This window comes from Pseudochaenichthys georgianus, chromosome 17 (genome assembly GCF_902827115.2).
Source record: "Pseudochaenichthys georgianus chromosome 17, fPseGeo1.2, whole genome shotgun sequence".
Lineage (NCBI taxonomy): Eukaryota > Metazoa > Chordata > Actinopteri > Perciformes > Channichthyidae > Pseudochaenichthys > Pseudochaenichthys georgianus.
In genome coordinates this window covers 7,870,232-7,894,074 of record NC_047519.1, presented here as the reverse complement: position 1 = coordinate 7,894,074, position 23,843 = coordinate 7,870,232, and the positions used below count along the sequence as shown (strand labels likewise).

General features: G+C 40.6%; 1 protein-coding gene across 1 annotated transcript in view; it reads left to right on the top strand.

The window, feature by feature from the left end:
* The first annotated feature begins 1,644 nt into the window (after positions 1-1,644).
* LOC117462528 (UDP-N-acetylglucosamine transporter-like) overlaps positions 1,645-23,843 on the top strand; it is a 39,658-nt gene continuing 17,459 nt past the window's right edge. Inside the window, exons 1-4 of the mRNA XM_034104788.2 lie at positions 1,645-1,817; positions 8,939-9,069; positions 15,764-16,010; positions 16,086-16,228. Of these exons, the coding sequence (XP_033960679.1) occupies positions 15,806-16,010; positions 16,086-16,228 (348 nt within the window). The 5' untranslated portion in view covers positions 1,645-1,817; positions 8,939-9,069; positions 15,764-15,805. The remainder of the gene's footprint in view (positions 1,818-8,938; positions 9,070-15,763; positions 16,011-16,085; positions 16,229-23,843) is intronic.

Below are 23,843 nucleotides of genomic sequence, written 5' to 3'. Positions count from 1 at the left end.
GTACACACATATAACAAGCTGTACGGAGTTCCTCCGGCTGCAGTTCCGCAGACGGCCGGTGTGTGGCAGCAGAGCGCTGGGAGCAGAGGGAGGTGAGTCGACGGATATGACAGATGGATGCGACGGAAATACACCCGAACATATCTGGTAGCCCGAACACATCTGGTACTGACACCGGCGCTAACAGTTCATGAGCGTGCTCCCCCGCCCCCTGTCAACACTCGCGACACATGAGTGGCCAGCCTAAACAACAATAAACGCTGCTTGGCAACCGTGTGTGGCGGCAAAGTACATAGACATTTTGACTGGAGAGATTTAGTTTTGCCGGTATTCAACATATTTTACATCATCATCATAGTCTGGTAATTATTTACACTCCATGAAGAGTCCTACACAACAGACATGGCATCAAAAAGGAGTAATGTGTGGAAATATTTCGACCAGGTTAGTGAGTGCGGTGTAGAGGTCAAACTATGCCAAATTCAACCTATATATACATGCTATACCTTGCTATACCCGCAACCTCCGTTCCAGCTGAGAGGGTCTTCTCTACAGCTGGCCTGATTGTGAATCGCCTCCACACATGAAAGCTGTAGGCCTATAGCTGTCAAACTGTGATCACCAGTGCAATACATTTGACAAATTCGAATTGGTTTCTACACTTATTTGAACATGTATGTATGTATTTCCAAAAAAAATGTTTTATATAGGATATGTACTTTTCGGTTAACCGGTTAACCGTTTTTTGGGGGGTCGAATATTCGAATATACATTTGCTTTCAAATTCCCATCCCTAATGTATATGCAGGGCCGTCCCTCCCTACAGGCCGATCATGCAGGCTGCATGGGGCCTCACATTGCGCAAGGGGCCTCGTGCAGGGGGCCTCGGCTAATGAGCTCGGCTTGTGCGCAATTCTCAGCGCAGTTCTCAGTGCAGTTCTCAGTGCAGTTCTCAGCGCAGTTCTCCGCACTTTGTTTGTTCTTTCTGATGTAAAGTCAAGGTTGTAACTGTTTGCAATAAAGTTGTGGGGCGCTGAACTGTTCTTTTGATTATTTTGAATTTTTATATATGATGATAGTAATTATTTGTCTTTCAAATTTGAAGGAGGGTGAGCAAGCACCTTGAGTGACATTCATCATTAACTCCTCCAAAAAATATAGTTTATTTAATAATAACACTGAATATGTGAATCATAACAGTGATTGACAGCTGATGAGAATGATATGATTGTTAATAGTATCATATTCATACAGACAAACATAGATGAGACAGTTAATTAATGTACTTATTGCAGCAGTCTGCATAGATTTGGTACCCCTGCTGGTCTAAGAGTGAAACAAACTCATTCAGTTATTGTTCAGTTAAAATGTATTCAATTATGTCTGCCATCTTATATATTTCTATTGAAGGCTTTACTGATGTGCCACAATAATGTATCCTGATGTTATTGAGTTCAAATATTAATATTGTGGCTTTCCAAGTAAACATTGATTGATATGACTGCGAATATATAAATATTATATATATATGGATATATATATACTTCTGCCAGGGGAAGCCACCCCTCAAATTCTCCTGCCACCCTTTTGCAACTCCATGAATATTTTTTCTAGATCCGCCCCTGCAGCAGAGAGACTCCGTCCTGTGGACCGCGACATGTCCCAGCTCGAGGGAGTTCTCTGTTTCACTGATTCATTATCAGTCCGATTAATTTGAGGAGTGGAATCATACGTGTATAGGGAGCAAACAGGAGAAGACTAAAGAATGTGAGCGGATGCACACTTTCACCGCGTCTCCAGCTGAGACTATCCGACAGGTAAGAGAGTGTGATGGGGGGATCGGGAGGAAGGGGTTCTCGGAGGGGAAAGTTAGACTAGCCTATTTAAAAAAGCAGAAATATGCTCAATCGGAGATATTTGTTATGGGTTTGTGAGTGTAACGACTTTATTTTGTGTTTGATCAAACATTTGGATGTTTGTACATGGACCGAGGTCTTGGGGTCCTACCCCAACTTAATAACGGGACTTATTTGTACGCATGCATGGATTTATTTATGTATAGGCAGAGGTGCGAGAAGTACTTAGATCTTGTACTTGAGTTAAAGTAGAAGTACCTGAGTGTAGGAATACTCTGGTACAAGTAAAATCCTGCAATCAAAATGTTACTCAAGTAAAAGTACAAAGGTGTTAGCATCAAAATATAGTTAGGCTAAGTATCAAAAGTAAAAGTAGTCATTGTGCAGATTGGTCCATTTCAGAATAATAGATATGATATGTTTTATAATGGTTGATCATTAAAGTGTTCTCAAAGCTGGTGAAGGTGCAGCTAGTTTAAATGGCTTTGTACTGAAGGGTAGCTTGTGAATTTACTCCAGGTGGAACTAAAGTCTGATTTAAAGCAAGATATGTATTCATGTCCAAAACTTTATCCACATTCAAAACATATGTGTTCTCTCAGAAATTGTAATCTTTTGGGGGGAAAGTAATACAACAAGAACAAAGTTGTGATTTAATGAATATTCAGTCAGCTGTGAGAGGCCTCTGCTGATGTACAGCAGCACCACGTGGACAAACCAAACTGCAGTACAGCTAACTACTATACAAATTATGAAGACGTTTTTTTGTTACCATATTTACATTTGCTTTTTTACCTGTTTAGGCATAGCACATTTGTTTCAATTTAGCCTATATTTATTACCAATATATTCGGGAGGACATATTTAAATATTGGTGGGGATAATTTGGCGTTAGTTTCAAAATACCTTCAGGCACAGTCTCATCAAATTATTATTAGCTGTAGTAAGTACTAATAACAATCAGAGAAGCGTGAAATTAGATAATCGCACTTTAATAAAAACTATTGGTTTTATTTATTTACTTGTTCCTCTCCCTCCCACTTTGCCTCGTGACGGACCTACATCCTGATTATGTGAATGTCAATGTGTATTCAGGTAAACTCCCATTTAAACAAACAGATAACTGTTCCACGTAGATGGCAGCTCAATCAGCTCTTACTTAGATGGCCTATCATTTACTCTACTGTGCATCCATGGGAATGTGCTAGGCTCCGTCATTTGATCGATATATTTTATACATATCACAGAGGTTGGATTTGTACTCAGATTGTGTACTAAAGTAACAGTACAGAGTGTAGGAATACTGTGTTAAGTAAAAGTCCTGCATTCAAAATGTTACTCAAGTAAAAGTAGAAAAGTATTCTCATCAAAATATAGTGAAAGTAGCAGATTGGTCCATTTCAGAATAATATATATGATATGTTTTATAATGACTGATCATTAAAGTGTTCTCAAAGCTGTTAAAGGTGCAGCTGGTCTGAATGACTTTGTAGACTGCAGGGTAGCTGGTGGATTTACTCCAGGTGGAACTAAAGTCTGATTTAACACTTGATTAGATTTCACATCATTCATCCACATCTGTAAAGTAACTAAAGGTATTCAATCGATGAAGTGGAGTAAAAGTACACCATTTACCTCTGAATGGTTGTGAAGTAGAGGTACAAAGTAGCACAAAATGGATAAACTCAAGTAAGTAAGTATTTCAAAATGGTACTTTTAGTGTTTAGTGTTTAGTTACCTACCACCTCTGGATTATCAGATAAAGAAAATAAAATATCCAAAATATTTGATCTTTGAGCCACAACATGTGTTTCCAACATGGTGCAGAGGCAGAGGCTACGAGGTGCCTTCTGCTTCGGAAAACTAACACACACACACACACACACACACACACACACACACACACACACACACACACACACACACACACACACACACACACACACACACACACACACACACACACACACCACACACACACACACACACACACACACACACACACACACACACACACACACATTACCAGAGATGGCAAAGTGCACACATCCTTTACTCAAGTAGAAGTACAGATACTCGTGTTTAAAAATACTCTGGTAAAAGTAGAAGTACTGACTAAACTTCTTTGCTCAAGTGAAAGTAAAAAGGCTTTGAAATGTCCTTAAGTCAAAAGTACCCATAGCTAGCAGCTGTTTTAAAGAGTACCTGACCTCCCTTTATATCAATAGAACAATAATGTCATTGTTAGCTAATGAATGTTTCCATGCTGAACAACGGCAACATGACAACGTTTCCATTGGTCCCTCTTCTTTAGAGAAGACCAGGAAACACTCAAAAACGAATTCAGGTGACCTTTCACCTGCACTTAATTAAATGCATGGTTGCAAGATAAAAATATGAGTTAATTGATTTAGATAAACATTTTAAATTGCAAACATTAATTTATAGGTTGTGTTGACGTAATAATGTTGGTAATTACATCTTAATATTGTGTGTAATTTGAACTCTGATTTCTGCGTTAATTGACTTCAAACTAAATTCAAGTTGTAGTAAGTAATGTAATTGGCGTGATAACTTCATTGTTCTACACCTTGAGTTAAGGATTTCAAGTCCACTCCCACTTAACATGCCTGGACAAGTTCCTACAGTTAAGACAAATAGAAATATACAAAGGACATTTTAAGGTGAGTGTCGTCTTTTGTCATTCCAATACAGCAGATAGCCTTGTAGTTGCACTGTATGGCAAATTGCTGTTTGACCAAAATAAGCAGCCTTTGAACTGTGAATAGTTCTGTGAGAGGATACAAAGTAGTAGAGGTTACTTTGAGAGTACAAATACTTTGGTTACTATTGTGATATCGCTTTTTATTAAAAATGAATCTCGTGAAGCAGATCAAGGATGCTTCTTGAGATAGGATCGTTATTCAGAGTTGTCATTGAAATGCAAGTTGTTGGCAGTCACCCATTCAGAATATATTCATTTAGGTCATTTCTCTTTTTTTCCTTTTTCAAAAATAGCACAATACAATTGAAGTACGCAGAGAACTATAGCCATCCGCTGCCTTGTCGTGTACCTTGGAGAAAAGGAAGAGGACCTTTTCAAGGAGTTTAGCGACGTAATTAAAAATCTTGAAATAACATAAAATCATGGGCACAGGACAAAAGCACTGCTCTCTGTCAGCTACATGTTGAAGCATATTGCACTTTTGGCCACACCCCAATCAATAATATCTTAGCAGCGTTCAGCATGGATAGGTGTTGACAGCAATGGCACGGGAAAAGGATTGTGTAACATTTGAAAAGTGGCTTCTGCTCTTCACTTAACCAGTTCACATATTGTATGGAACCTGCTAAAAGATGAGAAGATACTAAAACTTGCACGGTTGTGATTGACAAAATCTGTCCACATGCATTTAAACACTAGGCAAAGTACTCAAAATTGCCACATTGCCATGACGACACACACATGCAGACTCAATAGGTGAACACAAAACCAGCGTTGCTTTAGCAGCTGGTAATAATAGCTCTGAATTAGTTAAGAGCGACAGTTTAAAAAGTATGCAGTTACCTAATTCATGATCTCTGATGCGCTAACCTATTATTTAATGTGCTTCAAAAGGCCTTCATCAGTGACCGGTCCACCCAGGGTCTGACCATACGATGCAGCCATCGTGGTCGAGGGAAACAAATGAATGAGCAAGCAGTCTGCGTTAAATGTGTTCATACTGTTTGAAATAACGACTGTCGGCAGAGTAAACATCTTTGTTACATCTTGTGTAAAATGGATGTGTGAGATCTGCAGATTGGTGGCCGTTGAGAGTTTGTTTCTGTAGTGTTACAAACACTTTACAGATGTTAGATATTTGGCACTGGTTTTAAATATGCAAAGGCCTCTAACTTCGTTGTGATGGCAGCATGTATTTGCTGTGTCCCCGTGTCCCATGGTGATATGGCTAATGTGTTTATTTATTATTTGTGGGGCAATTTAAGTTTGTGTTATTTATCTTTTTTTCAAGAATTAAATGAAGCTCAGCGCAAGTTCTTTCAGGAAGTAGAAAGTAAAGGTATTTGGGTTCAACATGTAAGAAGTAGAAAGTACAGGTATTTGTGCTCAACATGTAAGAAGTAGAAAGTAAAGGTATTTGGGTTCAACATGTAAGAAGTAGAAAGTACAGGTATTTGAGTTCAACATGTAAGAAGTAGAAAGTACAGGTATTTGTGTTCAACATGTAAGAAGTAGAAAGTACAGGTATTTGTGTTCAACATGTAAGAAGTAGAAAGTACAGGTATTTGTGTTCAACATGTAAGAAGTAGAAAGTACAGGTATTTGTGTTCAACATGTAAGAAGTAGAAAGTACAGGTATTTGTGTTCAACATGTAAGAAGTAGAAAGTACAGGTATTTGGGTTCAAAATGTAAGAAGTAGAAAGTACAGGTATTTGGGTTCAACATGTGAGAAGTAGAAAGTACAGGTATTTGAGTTCAACATGTGAGAAGTAGAAAGTACAGGTATTTGTGTTCAAAATGTAAGAAGTAGAAACTACAGGTATTTGTGTTCAACATGTAAGAAGTAGAAAGTACAGGTATTTGGGTTCAACATGTGAGAAGTAGAAAGTACAGGTATTTGAGTTCAACATGTAAGAAGTAGAAAGTACAGGTATTTGAGTTCAACATGTAAGAAGTAGAAAGTACAGGTATTTGTGTTCAACATGTAAGAAGTAGAAAGTACAGGTATTTGGGTTCAACATGTAAGAAGTAGAAAGTACAGGTATTTGTGTTCAACATGTAAGAAGTAGAAAGTACAGGTATTTGTGTTCAACATGTAAGAAGTAGAAAGTACAGGTATTTGTGTTCAACATGTAAGAAGTAGAAAGTACAGGTATTTGTGTTCAAAATGTAAGAAGTAGAAACTACAGGTATTTGTGTTCAACATGTAAGAAGTAGAAAGTACAGGTATTTGGGTTCAACATGTGAGAAGTAGAAAGTACAGGTATTTGTGTTCAACATGTAAGAAGTAGAAAGTACAGGTATTTGTGTTCAACATGTAAGAAGTAGAAAGTAAAGGTATTTGGGTTCGACATGTAAGAAGTAGAAAGTACAGGTATTTGTGTTCAACATGTAAGAAGTAGAAAGTACAGGTATTTGAGTTCAACATGTAAGAAGTAGAAAGTACAGGTATTTGTGTTCAAAATGTAAGAAGTAGAAACTACAGGTATTTGTGTTCAAAATGTAAGAAGTAGAAACTACAGGTATTTGTGTTCAACATGTAAGAAGTAGAAAGTACAGGTATTTGAGTTCAACATGTGAGAAGTAGAAAGTACAGGTATTTGTGTTCAACATGTAAGAAGTAGAAAGTACAGGTATTTGTGTTCAAAATGTAAGAAGTAGAAACTACAGGTATTTGTGTTCAACATGTAAGAAGTAGAAAGTACAGGTATTTGGGTTCAACATGTGAGAAGTAGAAAGTACAGGTATTTGTGTTCAACATGTAAGAAGTAGAAAGTACAGGTATTTGAGTTCAACATGTAAGAAGTAGAAAGTAAAGGTATTTGGGTTCAACATGTAAGAAGTACAAAGTACAGGTATTTGAGTTCAACATGTAAGAAGTAGAAAGTACAGGTATTTGGGTTCAACATGTGAGAAGTAGAAAGTACAGGTATTTGTGTTCAACATGTAAGAAGTAGAAAGTACAGGTATTTGTGTTCAACATGTAAGAAGTAGAAAGTACAGGTATTTGTGTTCAACATGTAAGAAGTAGAAAGTACAGGTATTTGGGTTCAAAATGTAAGAAGTAGAAAGTACAGGTATTTGTGTTCAACATGTAAGAAGTAGAAAGTACAGGTATTTGAGTTCAACATGTAAGAAGTAGAAAGTACAGGTATTTGTGTTCAACATGTAAGAAGTAGAAAGTAAAGGTATTTGGGTTCAACATGTAAGAAGTAGAAAGTACAGGTATTTGTGTTCAACATGTAAGAAGTAGAAAGTAAAGGTATTTGGGTTCAACATGTAAGAAGTAGAAAGTACAGGTATTTGGGTTCAACATGTAAGAAGTAGAAAGTACAGGTATTTGTGTTCAACATGTAAGAAGTAGAAAGTACAGGTATTTGTGTTCAACATGTAAGAAGTAGAAAGTACAGGTATTTGTGTTCAACATGTAAGAAGTAGAAAGTACAGGTATTTGTGTTCAACATGTAAGAAGTAGAAAGTACAGGTATTTGAGTTCAACATGTAAGAAGTAGAAAGTACAGGTATTTGTGTTCAACATGTAAGAAGTAGAAAGTACAGGTATTTGAGTTCAACATGTAAGAAGTAGAAAGTACAGGTATTTGTGTTCAACATGTAAGAAGTAGAAAGTACAGGTATTTGAGTTCAACATGTAAGAAGTAGAAAGTACAGGTATTTGAGTTCAACATGTAAGAAGTAGAAAGTACAGGTATTTGAGTTCAACATGTAAGAAGTAGAAAGTACAGGCATTTGTGTTAATTAAATTATGTCTGCGCTCGATAATTGACAATATTGCACATATGAGTTTTGAGCTGTAGTATGTTGTGTGTATGTGTATGATGTTTCCTCTAAAACTCAGTGATTGATTCATTCATAAGAATCAATCACTGAGTTTTAGAGGAAACATCTATTAAATAACAAATAATATAATTTAGCAGCGCCTACAGTTTGAAAACACGATTCAGGATATTGATCTGTTTGTTGAGGTTCACTTCCCTCTATGAAAGCTTTCTTGTGGATTGTTTGCCTGGAGGTTTTCTTGGATCTCTTCCTGGTTGTTCTGCCTCTTTTTCATTGCGAGTGTCTGTTTGTGGATGTTTCTTTCTCTGAGTCATTGATTTGGTCTCTTTGTGATCATGTTGAATCTCTTCCTCGTTGGTATTGAATAACTTTGTGAAGTCTTGGGGGGGGGGGGGGGGGGGGGAAATGCTTAAACTTTGGACCCTGCAGGGCCGTTCTGTGATGGAGGCACATCACATGGTGTTACAGTATTCATTTGCATCTTGACATCTTCCTGTCAAAAGCTTTACAATTACACATTACACATATAAGAGTCATTACTGTGGACTTTACCCACAGGAGCAGATGCGGATGCGGGTAACGCCCAAGGACACAACGGCCTGACGCAGTGGCGCCCGAGGCGGGTTTCGAACTTGGAGTTCACCAACGGCCCTTGATCTGATGATCAACGCTCAACCGTCCCAAGCTAAGTAAGCTCAGTTTGTTTCCCTGGCAACGTTTCACTGTGTTAGATGATGCAGGTGTTCTGTTCATTTAACCTGTAGTACAACATCTGGACTCTTTTCCCATTCAGTGGCAGGCACATAAGGATCTCACAAACCTGACATAGGCTGCCTGAAACGCCTCCATTACACTCCTTTGTTTACTTCAGTAACATAGTGACATCACTATGTAACACTTGCGCTTCCATTGGCTAGCGCAAGTTCGGTTAAATAGATTCCTTGCGTCGCTCACTTGCGTCGTTTCCCTCCGACTAGTCCCTCCCACCAGGGAAGCATGGAGGGACGCAAGGAAACCACGAGAAGCAGGGAAATGAGTTTTCAGAGCAATGGGACGTCCTTTCCTCCGGAGCAGTGACGTCCGTTTGTGATGACGCTGCACAGCTGATCGTCTGACAGCAGCTCTGTCCCCGTTGTGTTCACACACCCCCCCGCCTCTGTTAATACACATTTACTGACACAATCATTTGTATCATCTGTTGTAGACCCAAATAAATAAATAAAAATAAGAACTAATTCTCAAAAAAGATAAACGCCATTCTTAAAATGTAGAAACGAACAATAGTTTGATTAATATTGATTAGAGTGCACAAAATAAATAAAATAAAAAGAGAAGAAAAATAGATATGTTATCTATCAAAACCCAGTTAGATTAACATTCATTGGACTGCACACTTTGTTTGTTTGTTTGGATATGTAGCACATTAACATTTTAAATAGCACTTAATGGCTGACTGAATGGAAATGACAATAAATGAAAATGTAAAACGAAAAAAGCGATCATGAACATGTTTCCAATAAATGAATAAAATGATTTTTGACCACTTTGTTGTTCAGATATATCACATATTTGTAACTAAATGAAACATGAATTGAAACAAAACACGGTATAAACTGAGGAGTGACTCTCGTGAGGTTCATGTGTTTTCTTCACTCCGCTGGGAAACTGCTCTCATGTCAAGAAGCATCAGATCAGCGCATGCACTGCCTCGTCCAATCAGTGAGCGATACACAGTAAGGGGACGGGGCGAGTGTCTGAGGATTTCATCGGAGGATGGTCTGGTGGTTCCTCGATTATAGCTCCTCCATTATCGCTCCTCGTTCCTCGCTCCTCGCTCCTCTGGCAGAAATAAGGCCATTGGGACGCTACTCAAGATGGCGCAGACAAATCAACTTCCGGTGAGACCGAGACCGAGGAGCGAGGAAATGAAAAATAAGAGAAGTGAGAAGGGCCCATTGTACGTGATATAGGCTAAGGGGCGAGAGATATCTAAGCGGTTGACCAATCACAACAGAGCCGGCCAGCTAACCAATCAGAGCAGACTGGGCTCTGGTTTCAGACAGAGGGTGAAAAGGCAGTATGAGAAAAATAAAGAGCTTTTTGAACATTAGAGCATGGAGACATTCAGGAGAGACACTAAATACAAATATGAACCTGAAAATGAGCAGAACAGGATCCCTTTCATAAATCTGTGCTTATTTCCGTACATTTCTAGAACAGAAATGTAAACATTGGTTGGTTCAAAATGCTGTCTACTTTGTTGACACATAATAGTAAAATGTTTTTAATGAGGGAATTTGGCATTTCTCCTTTGATCACTCCATAAATTAGAAAAGACTGTCGTCAACAGCCATGAAGAATAACACGTTTTGTTAGATGGTATGCATATGGTGCATTATCCAATGATTTAAAGATACAAAGAAAGTGAAATGAATACCTCAATGACTATTAGATCCCCCCCACTAGCCTAAAAGAACACACGTCATGGAAGCAAAATAGCCCAAACTCTTAAAATTAAACATTGTACTTAAGTGTTGCCTGTTGTGTCTTTATTAAATAACTTTCCATCTTTAAATGTAAGCAAAAACCAAAAATGAACAGAGTGTGAGAAGCCTTGTGACTGGCAACTGAAAATGAAAGTCGATAGTGTTCTTAGAAAAGTGCTGGAAAAGAGAGGAGAGTTTGTTGGTGGGATACACACACTCACTGCACTCACTCACACACACACACACACACACACACACACACACACACACACACACACACACACACACACACACACACACACACACACACACACACACACACACACACACACACACACACACACACACACACACACACACACACACACACACACACACACACACACACACACACACACACACACACACACACAGAGAGAGGGATTGTGCAGCCGTGCCCCTCCGCTAAGCAGCTGCCACATATATAAGGAGGGCAGTGTGTTAACCCTAACCCACACCCCACCCCTTGTTCTGCCAACACTTTTTTGGCCTTCGTGGCTTGTTGTATATCCTCTTTAATAAGGATACCTGTGACACCAGCACTTTATGATGTTGCTTCGTGGACTTTGTCCCTCAACTTAGCAATACAAGTGAAACAAAAACGATTCAAACATTCTCTTTGCTGCGTTATTTTCACCCAAAAACTTCAGTCGTCTTAATTTGCTTGAAATTAGAAATATAACTGAAATAAGGAAGTAATTAGTGTATTATAATCACACACAAAAAATGGTGGTGATACATGGTGGTTGTGTTAGCGCAGACGCCAGTTATTAATACTCTGCAGTTGTACCTTATAAAAAGAGCCAACGTGCCTCAGTTCTAGTGGCGAGCCGTCAGGGCCGTCTATGCCCTCTGTGAGGGCCTAAGATATTCTAAAAAATAATATTTGAAAACATAAAAAAAAAACATTTTTTTTAATATATTTTTTTTGTTAAGTTTTTCATTAGTTTTACCAAAATAACTTGATTTAATTGTATTTAAATTTTAAAATAACATTTCCACATGTCGAATCTGCCTGTTCAGTTTCTGTTGGAATGTGAAGGGTTAAATGCCGTCTCTGCGAGTTACGGCCCCTACACACGGCGGCGTGCGTTGCCGCTTGGCGGTGGGCGTGTCTTGAGCTTGGGGAATCAACGCGAGCAGCCCGACCAACAACCAACCACATGAATGTCCCGCCCCGGACATACAAAGCAAAGCATTCATGCTACATCCATGCTGGCTAAATATACTGTCTATGCTTGCTCGCTGTCCATTCAAACGAAATACACTGGATATAAACTCCCCAAACAAGCGAAAACCTACCAGTTTCCCCCACTGTCTCTGCCACCTCCCCCCATGCCTGGCTCCTCCGGTTTGTATCCCTGTATGTTCCCGACCGCCACGATCATTTTCTCCTCCTTTTGTTGACATATGGGAAATAACTGCGGTCTGGCTCTCCCAACATACACCCGGTTTGATTGGCTACTGCTTGTACTGTCAGATTTACATACAAGGGATTTGATTGGCTGACGCCTCCGTCGAGGCGGCAAAAGTAGAACATTGCTCTACTTTTGCAGCGAGCACCTCGAGAGAAGCTACGCTTTGCTCCCACAATGCAGTTCGGCGAATCGTGACGTCACCCCATTCAAAGTGAATGGGCAGAAGCGTTGAAGCGGCAACGCACGCCGCCGTGTGTAGGGGCCGTAACTGTGAAGACGGGAGAGCTTGTTGATCCCTCTCTACATTCACAGAGGGCCAGCTAATGTCAAATGACAGTACAATTGACCAATCATATCTTCCCTCTAAATGGGCGGGCTTTATTTTCTCGGACTTTATGACAAGTTCCGCCCGCTGTGAAGTCTATGCAAGTGGTGCAGTGACGCGTCCTCAAACCCGGAAGTAAGCTTCGCTCGGTTTCCCTCGACAGAAAGCAGTGGGATTTCTCCAGAGGGTTTTGGAAAATAGGAAATAAGGTCTGTGTAAAACGAACCTGTTAGATAAATGCACGTTTTGTTCAGCCGGATAATATCCACATGTCTACCGTACTTTTATTATTTTCGAATCATAAATCTAATCGATAGATTTATGATTAGCATAAGTTCGTTCATGATGGCTCACTTCAGTGATAGTGATGACATCGTTGCGAAATTATTAACCGAGTCATTTTCAAGATTGAGTTCCAATGATAAACTGGAGTGGCAAAGGATCAGCTGAATGACCCGCAAGTGCTTCATCCAAGAGGACGGGAGGAAGGACTTTGTGTTTCAGTGATTTATCATCAAAGTCATTTCAATGCGGGCCGCCGTGCCGACTTCATTCATCTGTAGCTACTTGGCTGTGGGCGCCCTGTCATGATAGGTGTTTATATACATGGTGTTGTTCTGTGTGGTAGAGGGTCGCTGTCATTGATGCGTTTTGCACCCGGGCCGCTGTTTTGATATTCCGCTGAAGTATACGCTGTGACGTAATAACTCTTCTTTCTTTTCGAGGGAAGGGGGGGGGGGGGGGGGGTCAGAGGGCCTAGGTATAAAAGTCACGGCTCGCCTCTGCTCAGTTCCTCTTCACTTGGAAGGGACGGACTGCAGAAGGGACATCGCTGCAGAAGTTTAGCATGGTGTGCCTTATACTATACTCTCTGCCGTCAAGATATTATTTTAAATTGTATGGCAGGTGGATGAGGTGACGAATTAAAGAGAAAGCGGCTGTTCAGAGATGCTTCAGTCAGGACATGTAACGCAAAAGATGGAAGAATGTCTGTCTGCAAGGCTCCAGGACTCCCCAGATACATGACCGGTATGATCTCAATACTCCCAACCTAAACAGTAATGCATGACAGCCAATGGGTTAAAATAGTCATTTAAACAATCGACAAAGGCTTTGTGGAAGGCTGAGCGATGAGATACAAACCGTTTCAGTAAAGACATCAAACTTGCTGACTGAGGAAGCCTTGGCAACTTGAGTCACAACTCGATTTGTGGTTATTTTGCATGTGTTCTTTCAAACTGAAGGTTTTTTCTCACTGGCTTCTCTGACCTAGCTTGACCAGGAATCTTCACTTCACTATTACATTACATTACACGTCACTTGTTAGACGCTTTTATCCAAAGCGACTTACATACTCAATACTGTGGGCAATCCCCACAGGAGCAATTTGGGGTGAAGTGTCTTGCCCAGGGACACAACGACATGCTGACTGCAGTGGGGTTTGAACCTGTGACCCCCTGATCCGAACACCAAGCCACTAGGCCACTGCACCACACGCCTCCACTATCACTTACAAACTTTCCAGTTCAATTCCTTTCTATAGTTTGGACGTTTTTGGGGTATGTTTACATTATACACAGACTGATGCAAAGCACATTTTGTTCCTGAAAACTTGGCGGATATGGATCATTTTAAGGCTGTTGCCAGTATTTTCAGATTAATTGTACAAATAATCCAAAGATTCCTTTGGAAGAATCTCAAAACTTGCATATGTTAATAAAAACGGGACCTAGCTTTATCCAATGTTTCAGATTGATGTTTCGGAAATATGTATGTATTTCAGAAGATAATGCTCCAATATGATATTAAAAAAAAAACTACAATTTTAGGAAATGTAAGAATAGTGTCTTAAAGGGCCATATTATGCTTTTGGGGGTTTTCCCTTTCCTGTAGACTGTTATTTTGTTTTGTTTACCTATATAGTGACATCACTATCAATAATTCCTTACATTTATTATAGCGCTTTTCCAGATGCTCAAAGCGCTTTACAAATACACATTACACACATATCATACATGTAACGGTCATGAACTGTGGACAATACCCACAGGAGAAAATTCAGGTGAAGTGTCTTGCCCAAGGACACAACAGCTTTACAGACGCATGCGGCGGCAGGTTTCGAACTGGAGTTCCCCAATTTCCCCCTGATCTGATGATCAACGCACAGTCCACTGTGCCACCCCGCCCAGCTTCACACCTCGAAGTCATCAAGGCGCTTACAAGTATAAATTACACACATATCATACATACATGTAACGGTCATGTGGACAGTACCCACAGGAGCAAATTCAGGTGAAGTGTCTTGCCCAAGGACACAACAGCTTTACAGACGCATGCGGCGGCAGAGTATATGACAATTTTTCCTTTTGAACTTATTGTGCTGTAAAATAGTCTATATGTTTTTGACCCTGTCCCCATAATTCCTGGTTCTGCTCTGATCTTTGTTTTATGTGGGTCACTAACAGGAATGCCCTGCACTGCCCCAGGATGCACTCTGTTTAACTGCCTTTTAAATACTGACCAGCATTCCTAAATGTCCTCCTCTCAGGGTCTTCAGAGACCCCCACTCTATCCTCCTTTGAAATGAACTAAAGTTTACTTACTTATTTATTGTGTCACCTTACACAACTCAAATACATATATTATATATTATTATATAATAGTTTGTTTTTTCATGATGATCAGCTCTGTTGCATTCTTAAAGTTATCTTGTGTAGCATAAAATACATACATGTATTTCCCAAACCTAGTGTATGAGATATTGATGCGATAGTTTTTATGATTAAGGATTTAGGCTAGCTTCATAGTTTCAAATCCAAGAGTCAAAGGCTTTATTGTCATATGCAGAATAGCTACCCAAGTCCCTCCAATAATGCATCATAAAAATACTGCAAGAAGAAAGAGAAATAGAACAAATGTGACTGCATAGTTGCATAGTTGCATAGTTTTACTTTATTGAGTAATAATGCACAGAAATGTCCCAAAGCAGAAGTTTGTCTCATGCTGTAGGACACCCTCCATTAGTCTCTCATTGGTAGGAGCGGCAGGGTTGAGCCTTATTCCTCTGACTGAACCACACTTTGTTCTCTCTTTATATCTTCTGTCTGTCCCAAAGACTCCATCCTTGTCTTCTACCTCAGAGCCTGAGTCCTCCACGATGGTGTTGCCCCCGGCCCACTCCTCCAGGCTAAAGTATGTGTCTCTGGGGGTCCTGGTGTTTCAGACCACCTCTCTAGTGCTCACCATGCGGTACTCCCGCACCCTGAAGGAGGACGGCCCGCGCTACCTGGCCTCCTCCGCCGTGGTGTCGGCCGAGGTGCTCAAAATCCTGGTCTGCACTCTCATCGTCTTCATGGAGAACAGTGAGTAAGGCCTTTTTACCAACTTTTTCTCTTCAATCCCTGAGTGGTCCCATCTAACAACGCTCTGTCTGCCAGATTTCAGCGTGCGGCTGCTGAAGGAGGAGATTGTGAACAAGCCCGTGGAGACCCTGAAGCTGGCCATCCCTGCGGGGATCTACACACTGCAGAACAATCTGCTCTATGTTGCCTTATCCAACCTGGACGCAGCCACGTATCAGGTAACTCATGAATGAGCTGCCTCAGGTTCACCAGGAGTGTGTGAGTGTGGGTGTACTTGTAAGGACTTCAGTTATATATTATTGCTTTCAACTAACCCAATAAAGTTATGTCAAATCTGTTGACATAATACATTTAATTTAAGTCAATGTTTCAGTTTTTCCAGTGTATGGTATGGCTTTTGCCTTACTTTGTTGCCTAACGGCCCGTCCACACACAGGCATGAAACAAATCTTGAAAAATCTTGATGCTGGGCGTGTCTGAAGCTTGGCGCTTTTTTGCGAGCAACGCGACCAACAACCAATCACATGAACCTCCCGCCCCCGACATACAAAGCAATAGCAATGTTAAAATGAAGTAAACTGGATATAAACTCCACAAACAGGCGAAAACCTACCAGTTTCACCCACTGTCTCTGCCACCTCCCTCCATGCCTGGTTCCTCCGGTTTGTATCCCGGTAAATAGTTCTGGTCGTAAAGAACCGGGTGATTTGCTACCTTAATTTCTCGTTTGGAATATGAGGAAATGAACTGCGGTCTGGCTCTCCCAGGTTGCACGCGGTTTGATTGGCTAGCGCTTGTACTGGCGGGATTTACATAAACGGGATTTGATTGGCTGATGCCAGCTTCGAAAGCATCGGGAGCATCAAAAGTTGAACATTGCTCAACTTTTGATGCTCACGATACTTGCAAAGCCATGCTCCGCTCCCCACAATGCAGTTCGGCGAAGATTAAAAATCTTCTACGTCACCCCATTCAAGTGAATGGGCGAAGCTTTGAAAGATTTTATTCATGCCTGTGTGTGGACGGGCCGTTACTTTGTAACACTTTTACAGTGCTTGGTATGTGTCTGTGGGGAAAAAACATTGTCTATGTTTTGATGGCGACAGGGATCTTTAGGTGGAGATAGCAGGCAGAAGTTTGTGTAAATTAACAACATGTCATTTAGCTGTCCAAAGCAACTTACACACACTTCAAAACGGTCTGTGTTGTTAAATATTGATTTTGATGTATCTTGGACTGTATATAACTAGAGGACATTTAACATGATTTACCAAGCCCCCAGGAAGTGCGCTGGACGTTAAAGCAAATGTTCGGAGTGCTCAAACAGTGGTACTACAACTTATGTGTCAGTCTGTGATGCATTGGTCCCAAAAATACTTTTTCCAATTTACTTTCAATTCAATTAAATTCAAAACCTTTATTTATCCAGATGAAATCCCATTGAGATCAATGATCTCTTTTTCAAGGGAGACCTGCAGCAGTAGGTTCCACATGAAGACATAAAAACATAAATAACAGAACAACAAAAGGACATCATACAGCAAAATGTACAGGGATTACAATTTACATATTTAACCACATGTACAGGTACCAACAGCATCTGATTGTGTAGCATCCAACCGAGCTTTAAAAACATGTAGTGGTACCAGATAGGTAATTTTTAGGGCCGGGACTTTAACGCGTTAATTAAGATTAATTAATTACACAAAAATTAACGCGTTAAAAAAATTAACGCATTTTAATCGCACTTATTTTTGCACAGCGGAACGTTTCTCACTGGATGAATTTCAGGCGTAGCGATTATACTGGAGCACCAACTAACGTTCATGACTTCAGCATGGGACTTCAAACAACAACAAACCACGGTGAACAATAGTCAAACATGAACGAACAAGCTGATGAGACGGCCGCTTTGGTCGGCCCCGTGGATGGGAAATTTTGTTTTAAAAAACGGACGGATGGAAGCGTCGACAAGAGCACGGTTGTGTGCAAATTACGCAAAAAAGAATTTGCATATCACCGCAGCACATCAAGCCTAAAGTATCACCTAAATGCAAAGCATGTAGCAGCTAGTGTGGACGTTAGCCCGACTCCGAGTGCAAGGAACCACACCCTGACCCAACCCACACTCAACCAGATGACTGGTTTCAGGGCCAGGATAAGTCAGTCCACGTCTGAGAAAATAACCAACTCCCTGGCTCACTGGATTGCACTCGACTGTAGACCACTTGGAGTCAAATCCATGTGAAAATTGCTTCTCACTGTTCTCAGGTCAAATATGTATGTTTGATTAAAAATGCGATTAATTTCGATTAATTAATTACAAAGCCTCTAATTAATTAGATTAATTTTTTTAATCGAGTCCCGGCTCTAGTAATTTCCCATTATTTTTGCAGACTGTTCCAAGTTAATGGAGCTGCACATCTAAAAGCTTTCTTCCCTAAGACAGTCCTAGCACTTGGTACATTTAATAAAACCACAGCATGCGATCTCAGGCAATAACTACTTTCAATTCGCCGAGAGATCAGGGAGCAGATATAAGATGGTAGTTTATCCAACATGGCTTTGTAAATGAAAATGTACAAAGCCATGTTAGACTTTCATTGATAAAGAGAGGAATAACCCTTATTTAAGCCATCAGGGTCCAATAGTTGTGACAGGCGCTACAAGCCAAATCCGAGTGATTTTCTCTCTCCATTAATTTGACTGAGCAAAGATCGGCACTGACGTTGAAGATTGGAGGCGGGGCTTAGGCGAAACGTAATGACATGCTCTTGAGAGTCAGGCCATTTTGGCATAATGCCGCACTGAGCGACTCTCATAGGATTGAACGGGGTCCCGCCTCCAACACTGTATCCAGTTCTCCCCATACATACATGGATTTCACCCCTTTGGTTTGCTGACAACTGTTTTGGCCATCGCCATCTTGGATTTTTGTAACCTGAAGTGACCTCAGAGGGTAGAGAAAATATTTTGTTATGCAACCAAAATGTTACAACTTACTGCCATTGACTGAAAACAAACTGTGAAAGGGTTAAAGTTGTAAGAAGGAAACCATAACAACGCACAAAGTTGTGGTAACGACCTGTCAATCACAAGCTAGTCCCACCCTTAACCAACCTCTAAATGGCACCATAATTAACTAAATGAACACCTGTAGGGAGCAAGACTTTAAACCAGTCATTAAGACCATAAAGACATTAGGAAAGTGTTTATGGAGGCAATACATCAAGTCAGAAGCAGGGCAATCTTCTCATCAACTTCCATACAGTTGGACTGGCCATTCTAAAGAATACTAGGCACTTTCGCATTTCAAACTTTTCAGAAACAGAGGCTTCTGCTTGTTAAGGCATTGTTAGAACTAGTACAGAATATATCTACCTTTGATTCTTGACCGAAAACCTCTAGATTTTCAGAAAGAGTCAAATCCCTTCATTAAGACATGTAGGCAAGTAGTCCGAAATAACTGGACAAAAGACTTCAGGACGAAAGACTCTTTTTGACTTATCCACAATCCTTGTATCTCACTGATGTTCCCCTGTCCACACCTGACTACCTTGCTTTCTACAGATGTAGCGCTTCATTTCAGACGCCTACCCGTGCGGGTCCGTGATCGGCACGGGGTGGGCCCCTTCTGAAAAGGAAAACCCCCCCGCAGGACTTGAAACGCCCCCTTGATAAATACATTTAATTATAATGAAACCAGCTGCAATGGATCATGGATCCACCAGGGGGAGCCGTGAAAAGCTGCCACACTGGAACTCATGTGAAATAAACAGCTGATCTACAGGTATCTGATATAGCGGATATTTGTTAAGATCCATATGTCACAGATAGGATCATATTCTGTGCTAAATAAGAGACATGTAATCATTTACTAAACATCACCATGTTTTTATTTAACAAAATAATGTTTAATTCACGTTGGCGTAAGTACATCATCATCATCATCATCTTTATTTAAAGAGACTCTTGGTCCATTATTACAAAACATACAACACTCAAATACAAACTAAAAAAAGGCAGCCATACCAATGTTTCCACAGAGGTGACTGGTATCGTACAGCACTGAGACACGGATTTGAAAGCAGCATAATGACAGAGTTATGAGAAACATTCAATCGACAGATGAATTTGTACATCAGACCATCGCTATGTTTTTAGATCAGGAAATGCATCCAGGCTCAAACAAACGATTTTCAATCATCATCCTCACGATCATTTAATGTATCATATGTTCGCGAGTTGAAATGAATGCACTACATTTAATCCACGTGAGTTTACAACAACAAAAATAATCGCTTTGTTTTTATATCACATCCGACCGGAGGAAAATACAGCGGCTCTCACTACCGATCATCCTAATCCCACGGGCAAACAATAATATGTACAGTGTTAATAGTTTACTGTATTATTAGTGTCTAATATTACTGGGGATTTCGGAATGGTACTGGATTTTGATTTATTGTATCGGCTTCATATCGCAATATATTCCCGAAGTCTGAAATGCAAAAATGTCCCACATTAGGGCAATTCACCCTACATTTAATCATTCAAACAAAATCATATTTAGTTTATTTTTAATGAAATGTGGTTTAATCCACATAATTTAGGCCTACTGTGTTAATTGTTTAATGTAGTATTGTTTAACTTGAAGGTGCCTGATGTGAACATTTCCAGAAGAACTCTAGCTTGAATGGCCTTTGTATGTATACAGTAGGTCTACAGTATAGCCCAACCATGTACACCTTCCTTTTTTCACGTCCAAAGTTTGAATTGGATAAAGGTAATGGTTATCGATGGTGCTTTTATAGCCTATTGTATAATAACTGTGTGAATTATATTGCTTTTCAAATGCATATATGGCCACCCATTTACACGAATAGAACTTAGGTAGATCACTTTACATTTCTGCAAATGAATTTTTAATCACACACGTCTCCCCACGTCTCCCCGTCCCGAAAATGATAAATAAAATAAAAAGAGGAAACAATTTTCAAGTTCAGTTTTCAACGTTTTATTTAAAATAACTGACATAACAGACACATGCTGTAGGCCTATCTGCTGCGGAAACCAGGACGAGCTATTTCGGGATCTGTTTTTCGGGGGCTCCTCAGTCTCTCATTTACCCGGCTCCTGATCTGAAGGTGTAAATGTTTGAATGATGAATAAACAGTGAGGAGGGGTACAGTATGAATACACTAGATATACACAGCAGCCCAGCCTGTGAGCAGTATGAACACCAACTCGTTTGCGGAACAAAGAAAACGGCCAAGACACACATTGAGTCCAGAAAATGAATGTTATTAAGGGCTGTAAATATAATAAGCCTGTGTCTAAAATTGACAACAGACTTATTATATTTACAGCCCTTAAGATACACTTTTGTGTTTAACAGCTGACCACCATGACATACTTTGTTTTAGTAGATTTATGTATTCATATCCGTGACACTCACAGTATCTGCTGCACACAGCTGTTTTATAGAAGGAAAACCTCCTTCACTTCATGAAATCTCTGCAGCACCAGGAGGCAGCGGGAGGGTTAACTCGGCCTCTGAGAAGACGAGATCGCAGTGCCTTTCACGCACCGCCTTCACTGTGTTTACCTTCAGAAATAATCATTAGTAAGCAGGGCTGGACAGGGACAGCAAATCGGCCCTGGCATTTAGACCCAGACCGGCCCAAATCCATAAAACAAACGAATAGTAGCGGTTCCTGACAAGAAGAATAACTCAGTATAATTGAAAAAAACGCTATTATTATTATCCTTTTTACGTACCAGGGGCAAACTAAACTAAACTAATACATACAAGTATGTGTAACTATCAATCATTAGAAATTAGACCTTCAAACCCTCTCATAAAGCGAACAGTGACCGAGCACTAATAGGGGGGTCTGATGGTGGTGGAGGCGGGGAGGGAGCGGATCAACAGCTTGAGCAGCTGTCAACTCAACATTGTAAATAACCAACCAAAAACGATCACCGGTGTTAGGGAAATTATTGTCCTAGACTCCTAGATATGACGTACAGGACCAACCCTGACGTCTGTGTATCTCCTTTAAGGACATAGGCTGCTTATTCCATAATGTTATTGTTCCCATTCTGTGACCGGTCAACACTAGCTCACAGATGGTCTGTTGTTGTGGGTGCACTGGGACATTTCCTTCTTTGTTGTTTGTGGACTCCAAGGTATGACACCTTCGAGGCCATAAATGACATACACAAGTAACTCAGTGTGCTCAACTGGTTAAACTATCTTGTCAAAATATGTTGATTACTCTCTGTGAAACCAGTTAAACGGGCTAACAAGAGAGAGGCGCTCCAGAATTGACTTGGCAACTCTCCCGTGCAGTCTCACCGTGACTGCTGTGACTTGTGATGTGAATGCTCCGGCCATAACTCCAAATAAACCTCCAGTGTTTGACATCAAAAGCTCCTGCTCCACCGTGTCTCCTTCCTGAGTCGGTGACTCCCACTGCATTGCTACACAGAAGTTTCCTTTACAACCGGTTCATCTTATTTTTGGCGTGAGAATAGTTTGGGTAGCGTGAGAGCGTGAGATTGAGAGTGAAATCGTGTGTCACACGCTAGATGCGTGAGAGTTGGCAACCCTGGATTACCTGCTGCAGGTGGGCCGACCAGTTATACAAGAGGGAGATAATAGCTGTACTTGTTTTTTAATGAGCCACATGCCATGATGCACCAACTTCAGACTTCCTTACAGAGCCCCTCCTCCAACACACACGAACGCGCACATGACCAATGAGGGCACGAGATAAGTTTGTGCACAGATGGAAGGCAGGTAGGCCAACCAAAGTTCCCATCAGCAAAAACACGTGGGTTTGCTATCCTGGCTCCAAAATGGTGGAATGAGCTCCCCATTGAAATCAGGACAGCAGAAAGCCTACACATCTTCCAGACTGAAAACTCATCTCTTTCGACTCCACTTCGAGCGATAGAATTACTAACAAAGCACTTATATACTAATAAAGGACTGGCTTATCTAAAGCCAGTTGAGTAGCACTTGAAATGTTTGGCTCTATGAAACCTGATGTACTTTATGATTCTGTTTTCTTCAAGGTTGTGTCTTCCTGGTGGAACGCACTTATTGTAAGTCGTTTTGGATAAAAGCCTCAGCTAAATGCAATGTAATGTAATGTCTGGGGGGGTATACCCCCCCCCCCAGAAGAAAAGTTTTAAAAATAACCCCTTAAATGATGACTTCTAGTGAATTTAGGGGGGGGGACCCTATAGTGCCCTGCCTCTCCTTTCTATGACAACACAATAGAGATAGGACCAGATGAGTCTACAGGATGAGTCAACGGCATATTTTCTTGGGCTTGTTTCTCCCACAGATCGACCCTCTGATATGACTCCCTGATAAACACTGCTATGTCATTGATTAGGTTGAAAAGTGCTCCACATTCGATGACAGTTTGGGTAGTTTCAGCCAGGACAAGATTAAGAACATGAGCATAGCACCACACATGGACATGAGTGGGTGACTGGGAGGTCATCAGTGCAGAAAATCCTTTGTACCGGCCTTGCATATTGGATGCTCCATCTGTTGCATTACCTATACACATGCCCTTGTCCAGTTTCAGATGCTCTAAGACCTCTGAGAGCAAGTTCACAAAGTATTGTCCGGTGGATGCATGGCACTTCACTAAAGCCACAAGCCTCTCTTGCACAGTCTCATTGACATATTTTAAGATTACTGAACACTGATCCTGAGAAGTTATGTCTTGTGTTGTGTCCAGCTGAACAGAAAACATTCCGGCCTTCTGAACATCACTGGAGATTAGGGATGGGAACGATTAATCGAATATT